The sequence below is a fragment of the Musca vetustissima genome, unplaced genomic scaffold (genome assembly GCF_032173495.1).
Source record: "Musca vetustissima isolate MV318-11 ecotype Yass unplaced genomic scaffold, APGP_CSIRO_Mvet_v1 utg3448, whole genome shotgun sequence".
NCBI lineage: Eukaryota > Metazoa > Arthropoda > Insecta > Diptera > Muscidae > Musca > Musca vetustissima.
The window spans coordinates 107,074-116,580 of record NW_026882699.1 but is presented as its reverse complement, the minus strand read 5'-3'; the positions used below and the strand labels follow the sequence as shown (position 1 = coordinate 116,580).

The 9,507-nt window shown below is 33.6% G+C and overlaps 2 protein-coding genes across 2 annotated transcripts; one reads left to right on the top strand and one right to left on the bottom strand.

Annotated features, from left to right (window-relative positions):
* Positions 1-1,512: 1,512 nt before the first annotated feature.
* On the bottom strand, positions 1,513-3,980 carry LOC133329309 (methionine synthase reductase). The gene is made up of 2 exons (XM_061537798.1): positions 3,876-3,980; positions 1,513-2,787 (listed from the first exon to the last, which is right to left on the bottom strand). The coding sequence occupies exons 1-2, from the start codon at positions 3,978-3,980 to the stop codon at positions 1,513-1,515; spliced, it is 1,380 nt and encodes a 459-aa protein (XP_061393782.1).
* Positions 3,981-6,452: 2,472 nt separating this feature from the next.
* On the top strand, positions 6,453-7,360 carry LOC133329304 (tetratricopeptide repeat protein 1). The gene is made up of 2 exons (XM_061537794.1): positions 6,453-7,003; positions 7,072-7,360. The coding sequence occupies exons 1-2, from the start codon at positions 6,453-6,455 to the stop codon at positions 7,358-7,360; spliced, it is 840 nt and encodes a 279-aa protein (XP_061393778.1).
* The last annotated feature ends 2,147 nt before the right edge of the window (positions 7,361-9,507 follow it).

Here is a 9,507-nt window from a genome sequence, read left to right as displayed (position 1 = left end):
ATACTCATTGTCAATATAGAATAAAACTTTAGAATTTCCTCGAATCATTTTTGCAAAATTTATTAAAATCGGTTAAATAGTCGCTAAGTTATTCGAATTTTAATTTAATGATGTTCCGAAATATACTTACTGTTCGGTGCTGGGCACCTGTTATCTGAAAATGAAAAACCACACAAAAATAGATTTTTAAAAGGCCAACTTTTTTATTATTGTTCATTCACAATGGTTGCTGGTTTGTATAGAAAATTATAGCATACTTTTAGGCGAAACACAGTCTTCATGTAGTCGGATTTTAAAATTGATAGATGATTGTTTTTATGCTCAGATTTTAGAAGATCAGAAGGTATTCTTCTATAGACGACCAGTAGTTCTTGTTCTATAGAAGAGCAGAGGGTCTTCTTCTTTAGAAGACCAGAAGGCCTTCTTCTTTAGAAGACCAGAAAATCTTCTTCTTTAGAAGACTAGAAGGTCTTCTTCTTTAGAAGACCAAAAGGTCTTCCTCTTTAGAAGACCAAAAGGTCTTCTTCTTTAGAAGACCAAAAGGTCTTCTTCTTTAGAAGACCAGAAGGTCTTCTTCTTTAGAAGACCAGAAGGTCTTCTTCTTTAGAAGACCAGAAGGTCTTCTTCTTTAGAAGACCAGAAGGTCTTCTTCTTTAGAAGACCAGAAGGTCTTCTTCTTTAGAAGACCAGAAGGTCTACTTCTTTAGAAGAACAGAAGGTTTTCTTCTTTAGAAGACCAGAAGGTCTTCTTTTTTAAAAGACCAAAAGGTCTTCTTTTTTAGAAGACCAGAAGGTCTTCTTCTTTAGAAGACCAGAAGGTCTTCTTCTTTAGAAGACCAGAAGGTCTTCTTCCTTAGAAGACCAGAAGGTCTTCTTCTTTAGAAGACCAGAAGGTATTCTTCTTTAGAAGGCCAAAAGGTCTTCTTCTTTAGAAGACCAGAAGGTCTTTTTTAAAAGACCAGAAGGTCTTCTTCTTTAGAAGGCCAAAAAAACTTCTTCTCTAGAAGAAAATAAATTCTTATTCTTTACAAGACCAGAAAGTCTTCTTCTCTTGAAAATTAGAAGGTATTCTATATAGAAGGTCTTCATTTATAGTTCTTCTTTTATAGAAGACCAGAAGGCATTTTTCTGTAGAAGACCAGAATATCTTCTTCTATAGAATACCACAAAGCCTTCTTCCATAGAAACCTCGAAGATCTTCTGCGACAGAAGACCAGAAGAATTTTTCACAATACAATACCTTCGCCTAAAGGGGGTTTCCCATAAATGATATAAGGAGGACCTCTTTCATCCAAAATCCAGCATCATCTCTTGTAGAAAATCCTAAGCTATTGCATTTTCAGGAAATACTTAATTCCTTTAAATAAAATTTTAAAATAGTTTTTATTTGTTTATAATAATTAAAATCATTTCAAAAAAATCGTCTATTTATTTAATAAATATATATGTACATACATATGTATAAAATAATATACATCAAAAAAATCTTATTATTTTTCTCTGTATTCCACCTTAAAGCCATACATCAAGTCTGTATTTCCCCTTTGCCTTATAATCTTTTAACAATTCTGTAGCCTCCGTTTCGGAAATTTGTAATTTTTCTTGGAAAATTTCCAATAAACATTTTTCTATACTCTTTGATATTTCACCACCATCAGCACATAAATATAGCGCCGTATTGGGATTTGATAACAACTCCACAATGCTATCGCCATGATGATGCAAAGCATCCTGAACATATTTGTAATCACTGGCCGAAGAACGTGAATAAGCCTCTACGAATTTGTTCAGGACATTTTTGTCTTGCCAATTTAGCAGTTGATCTCTGTGCAAGATGGCTTCTTGACTTGTGGCGCCAACAAATAACCAAGTCTGCCCACCAGCTGCTTTCGTTTCTTGCTTGCTCAGATGTTCCTTGTGTTGTAGAAAACCCAAAAATGGTGCCATCGCCGTGCCAATTGCAATTAGTATTTGATTTTTCTCGAAATCTTCTTCGGTGGTGTAACGGAATGCATTCGATTGCCTTAAATACATTACGATTGAGGGATGCTCTTCCTGCAGTTTGTCCATAAGGAATTGAGTTGTTACACCGGGTTTATCACAAAGTGTGGAGAAAATAATTTGTATCTCCTTCGCATTCTCCAGCTGGCTATTTGCAATGGAATATGGTCGGGGTAGTAGTCGGGGTAAATGTTCAATTAGCAAGGCCAGAGGTGGTCGACACGAGTGACACACTTCCAAAATATCGAGTAGAGTAAAACCTTTTTCCATTATTAAATCATTGTACTGGGATGAAGCCTCCTTGGAAGATAGAGATTTAAGAAATTGCACTTCATCATTATCACTGCAATAATTGGCCAAACTGCTTAATAATTGTTTCTTCAGAACACCACGAATGTTAATGCAATCCCTTAGTAGTTCTCTTGGTGTACTTGTGGTGGGGATATGTGCAGGGACCTTTACGGTTTTCTTTGTACACAAGGGAGAGACTTTAATGTGGCATGTGAGATCAGCTTTGTCACTCAAATCCAAAGCGTATAATAAACTTTCAACTTCTTTGCGGGGATTACGTGGTAAAATGGCTATCGTATCACCAGGTTGCCAAGTTATGCCGGTATCCGCAACATTTAGTGTAATTTCCGTAATAGATTTATTGATATTCTCATCTGCATTCGATTCAAGTAATAATTTACTGCCTTTTATGGGAACTTCAAATAGTGGAGATGCTGCAAAGGGATAGATTAAAGCTGGACATTTTTGTTGACCATGCTCCTTTGTTGTTGGTAACTACGATAAAAGGAGAACAAGAAAAGAAAAATATATTACTGAGACGGATTGGGAATACATCTGCAAAAAAACGGATATGATTGAAGGTATGGAACCTAAAAAATTAATATGCTCTGGGAAATCAGCAAAAGAAAGGTTGTATGCTTTTTAAATGGACATTTGAAGGGAGCATCGGAAATGCTTTTGGAAAGAACATCGAAATTATTTCTAGTCGAATATTCCATAAAACGTTTAAACCGTCAAAGATACTGAAAACCCCAAGATTTAAATCGTATATGACAATTAAATACACACATTAGATTGGGTCCACAGTGGGAAAAACGATCAGTGATACAACCTTTTGTGTGTAGATGTTTGACAAGGGCATTGAACATCTGTCTGAAATTCCCACAGGCTAGAATATAAATATAAAAATGAAAAGGTAAAATTTGTACTGGGTCCACTGTGGTAGCTTGGTCAGAAAAAAGAAATTTCGCGGACATTCTTCGAAAGGGCATCAAAAATACTTTTAGGTGAAAATTTTTCTAAAGGTGTGATCCCTTCTGAGATTCCGATACTATCATGATTTAAATCGAATTTAACCATGCAAAGGTCTAATTGCTTTGGGCCCACAGTGAGGAAAATTGTCAATGGATACAACCGTTTCGTATACATATTTAACAAGAGCATTGAAAATACTCCCAGACCAATATTTTTTCAGAAGATATACCCAGCCTACTGAGATTTCCACTGGGGCCTTGCTTAGATTTAATATGACCATAAAATAGGTAAATTTTGTTTAGGGTCCACTGTGATAACTTGGTCAGAGATACAAGATTTTCGGATTGTTTTTTTTTTTTGGAAAGAGTATCGAAAATACTTCTAGATGATTATTTTACTAAATGTGTAATCCTTCTAAGATTCCGAAACTATGATGATTTAAATCTAATATATACATATACACATACTGGTTTCATATAGTTCTGCCGGTCCCCGACAAATTATTTATAATTTATTACCCATCTCTCCTTTCAATTGCCGTCCTTTTTTCTATGTATTTCATATAAAACATACATTAAAAACTTTATAAAAATAATTTCACAATTTACCACATGTTCTTCGCCATAGGTCAATTCCAAATTCGAATCAGATAATGCCTTTGCCTCGGTGTATGATTTCAATATAAAATCATGAATATTTATTGGAGCAGCCATGTGACGTCACTGAATTTGTTATATTTACAATTTATTTACTTAAATAATTTAACTTATTTACAATTAAATAGAGATAATCTCTAACACGATGTAATTCTTCACGGGATTAATACACAGCCTCCATCAGGGAAGTGACGCCGTTAACGTTAAGAATTGAGGACATATTATGAAAATGAGCGATGAAGTTGAGGAATCAAAACAAAAGGAAGAACATTAGAAATTAGGGGGTTAATGATCGAAACGGACATAAGGGATTTAAAAATCAATTTCTTTACTGCGTGCCAGCTGTTCAGTTGCTATAATTATCGATAAAACTATAAAGTAAAGCGGTGTTTACATCAGTGAATACTGCCTTACATGAGGTGGTTGGACGCATTGAGAAGAATATGGAGTCCTCCGGCTACACCTTGGAGCTTTCAATAATGTGAAGCTAGAGGCCATCCATTCTGCTCTCGTAAGCTCAGGTATCCCCTCACTTCTAACGGACTGGATTTATAGAATGCTAGAAAGCAGAATTATCAACTCAACCTTAGGAGAGAGACTTCCGTGAGGAAATCTGTCAACAGAGGCACACCACTGGGGGGAGTACTATCTTCTCTTCTGCGGCTTCTGGTAAATGAGATACCGCTCTTAAAATACCGCATCTTAAAATGAAGGTTTTAGCCTATGCTGATGATGTAGTCTTGCTGGTTGGTGGGAAATTTCTAATGATCGTTTCAGATATTATGGAGGGCGCCCTTTCAACACTGTGCAACTGCGCACACGAAACGTAAGATTCCTAGTTTAGCTTGCCATCTTTGGGAGGAGTGACCCTATCCCTTTCTGAAGAAGCAAAATACCTTGGTACAATCGTTGAACGCAAATTAACGTGGAATGAAAATGAACTCTTGATTAAATTGCAGGCTGCTAGATGTGCCCTGAGGCTCCGAGAAACGTATGCTTGGAAATCGCTGAACTATGGTCATGCCAGTATCCTCAACATAACACCCGGTTGTGATTTTTGGGGAGAAATGCCACACTAGTGATTATTTTCCCCCTCATAGAGATTTTAACGACATCAGAGTGGAGTTTCCTAGTAGGGAATCCTGGACTAGTGGCTCCTTATCAGGTCTGTCATTTTTCATGGACGGGTCAAAGATGGAGGCTGGCGTTTACTCTAGGGAATTAGAAATCTACAACTCATATAAATTTAACAATCTTCTTTCAAACAGAAATCCTTGCAAATTCGAAAGCGGCCAAGATAGTAAAAACACCTAATGCTAATAATACGAGACCGGTGACTATATATGTCGATAGTCAGGCGCCCCGTGGACTATAAACTCAAAGCAGTTCTTGATTGTAAGGCTGCTCTGTACGATATACGACGGGTAGTTAATTTATGTTGGATTCCAGGACATAGCAACATAGAAGGGAATGACATTTTCGACTAGCTTGCTTGAGGTGCTTCACAGTCGTTCAACATTCCGATTGAGAGATGTGTACAACCGCTCATTGGCTATTTCATTTGCAAAATCCGCTTGATCTACGGCGAGGTAGTCGGCAACAGATGGTCAAGAGAACCTGGTTGCAGAATTTCGAAAGCTATCTGGTCTGAATTTTCTCGCCGAGAGATCAAAATAATTGTGGGGATCATAACAGGTCCCTCACTTTGAAATGGGACTCAAACGGAGAGGATTACTGCCGTCTATGTGGGGACGAAGAGGAGCTGGATACAATTGAACATTTCCTCTGTAGATGTCCATCGCTGAGTGACAGAAGACACAAACAGTTTGGAAGATATGAAATTGATAACCTAGCTTTCTTCTCCAAAATAGACCCCAATCAGATCATAGGCTTGGACAAAAATTTGACATGGCTAAAATAACCACCTTCTAGGCTCTGCAACTTCAACTATTTTTCTTCTCTCCCATTCACTTTTCTTTTCAGGTATCAAGTATGATCACAATGGACAATTGTCTCTGAGTGAACTGTTGTAATAATCAATTACTGGCCAAATTTTATAATTTTCTTTGAATATCAACTGTTCTACGTCGAAGGCAACAATAATGTTATTTCATGAAACAAATTACACGAAATTATGAGTTCTAATGACGAGTTCCTCAGTTGAACAGTTTTTTAAAATTAATGTAGTGGAGAACTCGATCTAAGAACGCCTTCTTTCATATAATTTATTTCATGAGATAATTTGGAATTTTGTGTGGACTGAAACTAAACAGCTGTTCAAATAATACAAATCGATTTTTGATAACCAAAAATCCATTAGCACTTCCGACCTTTAAATCCCTACACATTTTGTTTTGATTCCCCACCTTCTTTTATGATCACATTCGACTTGTTTACGACGCCGTCATTTCTGCAGTCAATGACTTTGTTATTATAAGAAAAAAACCGTGCGTGCGGGAAAGTCGTAATTTGTGTTGATTTCTTAGTTTGGAGCTCTTGGAAATTTGTAGAAACTTAAGTAAAAACAACATGCCTGAAATTACAGAAATTGCCGATAGTGATGAAGAGTTTCAAGATGCTGTTGGTGATAACGAAACCGTGACAGCAAAACCAACAGCTGATGTCACTGCAAAGTCCAATGAAGCTATTGTTGATGAAATTATTAAACAGCAGGGTGATTTACATCTGAATGATGACGAGGAGGAGTCAGCTAGCTGTAGCAATAATGCCGATAAAGAAGCCAACACAGTTCCTGAATATCTACACGATGAAATCGATGAGGAAGCTCTGAAGGAAAAAGAAAAATCAATGACCGCCGAAGAATTGGAGGCGAACAAAGAAAAGGCCCAAAAAATGAAATTGGAAGCAAATGAGCTATTCAAAAATAATGAGTCAGAACGGGCCATTGATATCTACACGGAAGCATTGGGTATTTGTCCAACAACCTATACCAAAGATCGGGCGGTGTTGTATGGCAATAGAGCAGCTGCCAAAATTAAAATTGAAAATAAAAAATCCGCAATAGAAGATTGCACAAAAGCCATTGAACTCTGGCCCGAATATGTAAGGGCTTTGATGAGGTTAGTAGAACTCATTTTTATTTAACAAAATAAAAAGAAAAATTAACTGTTTTTGTTTTCCTTTTTAGACGTGCCAAACTCTATGAACATGATGATAAATTGGATGAAGCTTTGGCCGACTATAAACGAGCGTTTGAATTGGATCCAGGCCAAGGTGAGGCCCGAGAGGCCATGCTACGTTTACCGCCTCAAATTGAAGAGCGCAACGAACGTTTGAAGGAAGAAATGATGAGCAAACTGAAAGATTTGGGAAATATGATTTTGAAACCATTCGGTTTGTCCACATCCAATTTCCAAATGCAAAAAGATCCCACAACGGGGTCATATTCCATTAATTTTAATCAAAGTCCCAGCTAGAAAATATGGCAACATAGAGATGTGTCCAAAGATAACTACTATTATTAAATGTGTAATTATGTAAAAAACGATAAAGAGAACATATGTAAGAATTTTTACGATATTCGTTTTCAGCGATAGGGAGACACAAAGAGAGAGAGATTAGAGCGCAAATAGAGTTTGTGTTGTGATAAAAGCTTAAATAAATAACATTTACTTAATAAATGTATTCCTAGTGGAAAAACGTATATTAATTTATTTTAATTAAAACTATTGAATATTCGAATTCTGCAATATCTATTGTAAACATTTTAGCAAACTGAATTGTGTTTTGTTTAGTTTTAAAATGGAATCTGAAATTTGTATGTGTTTTGAAAATATTGTTTACAGCTTTTTATATTGTATGAATATCAATTTTGAATTTCAATTCAATATATTATAAACGTATTCAGAATATATTTCTTTATTAATAAATAAATGCATTAACTTAAGGATATAGAAAATGGCCTTTGAAAGTTATTTTTGTACAGAAAACAATTGAGAGGGAGTTTTTTTTATAAAAATATTTTGCTTGACCAGAATAGAAATTCTGAATGCTATCGAGGACTAACATTAAAAAAAAACATTGACTATCAAAAAGGCGTGGATTTTTTTCAAGGCGTAGATTTTTGAAAAAAATACTTTTTAAAGGCGTAGATTTTTGAAAAAAAATACTTTTTAAAGGCGTAGATTTTTGAAAAAAATACTTTTTAAAGGCGTAGATTTTTAAAAAAATGTTTTTTTCAAGGCGTAGATTTTTTAAAAAATGTTTTTTAAGGCGTAGATTTTTTAAAAAAAAAAATTAAGGCATAGATTTTTATAAAAAAAATTTTAAGGCGTAGATTCTTAAAAAAATTTTAAGGCATAGATTTTTATAAAAAAAATGCAAGGCGTTGATTCTTAAAAAATTGTTAAGGCATAGATTTAAAAAAAAAATTAAGGCATCATTTAAAAAAAAAACAAAAATTATTGAAAATTTTTTTCCAAAAATCGTAGATTTTTGAAAAAATATTTTTTTTGAAGATTTTTTAAGGCAAATGTTTTATGTAAGGCATAGATTTTTAAAAAATATTTTTTCAAGGCGTAGATTTTTAAAAAAAAAATATTTTCAAGGCATTAAATTTTTAAAAAAATATATTTTCAAGCGTGGATTTTTTTAAAAAATATATTTTCAAGGCGTAGATTTTTAAAAAATTATTTTTTCAAGGCGTAGATTTTTAAAAAATATTTTTTTCAAGGCGTAGATTTTTAAAAAATATTTTTTTCAAGGCGTAGATTTTTTAAAAAAAAATTTGTAAAAAATATTTTTTTCAAGGCGTAGTTTAAAAAAAAATTAAGGCGTACATTAAAAAAAATTTAAGGCATAGATTTTTATAAAAAAAATTTAAGGCGTAGATTTAAAAAAAATTAAGGCATAGATTTTTATAAAAAAAAATTTTAGGCGTAGATTTTTTAAAAAACATTAAGGCATAGATTTTTAAAAAAAATTAAGGCATATATTTTTGAAAAATGTTTTTTTCAAGGCGTAGATTTTTTAAAAAAAAAATTTTTTTTCAAGTCGTAGATATTTTAAAAAAAATTAAGTTATAGATTTAAAAAAAATTTAAGGCATAGATTTTTTAAAAAAATTTTTTCCAAGGCGTAGATTTTTAAAAAAAATGTTTTTTAAGGCATAGATTAAAAAAAAAAAAATGTAAAAAAATAAGGCAAAGATTTAAAAAAAAATTAAGGCATAGATTTTTGAAAAAAAAATTTAAAATATGTTTTTTCAAGGCGTCGTTTTTTAAAAAAATATTTTTTTCAAGTTCAAATAAACGTAAATTTTTAAAACAAATTTTTTTTCAAGTTCTAAAAAGGCGTAGATAAAAAGGCCTAGAAATTCGAACTAAACTTTTTCTGAATCAGTAGTAGTGATGGTACCATGACACAATGAATAGGTAGTCCATTTAGCGCAGCTGATGTCGATGTGCAGTGTCGCCAACCATTTGCAACATTATAAGGGAAAATTTGACAGATAATCGAGACAAAAACAAATGTTTTTGTTTTGACAACATCACCTTATTATTGCATTATGGAAGGTACCCACATTAATGTGTAGCGGCATCCTCTCTCAATTTTGTATTGCCAAT

Excerpts from the sequence above, each read along its gene's own strand:
- LOC133329309 (XM_061537798.1), bottom strand. The coding sequence starts at position 3,980 with ATGGCTGCTCCAATAAATATTCATGATTTTATATTGAAATCATACACC. Across the intron at positions 2,788-3,875 it reads CCTATGGCGAAGAACATGTG|TTACCAACAACAAAGGAGCA; the intron begins GTAAATTGTGAA and ends CTTTTATCGTAG.
- LOC133329304 (XM_061537794.1), top strand. The coding sequence starts at position 6,453 with ATGCCTGAAATTACAGAAATTGCCGATAGTGATGAAGAGTTTCAAGAT. Across the intron at positions 7,004-7,071 it reads TATGTAAGGGCTTTGATGAG|ACGTGCCAAACTCTATGAAC; the intron begins GTTAGTAGAACT and ends TTTCCTTTTTAG.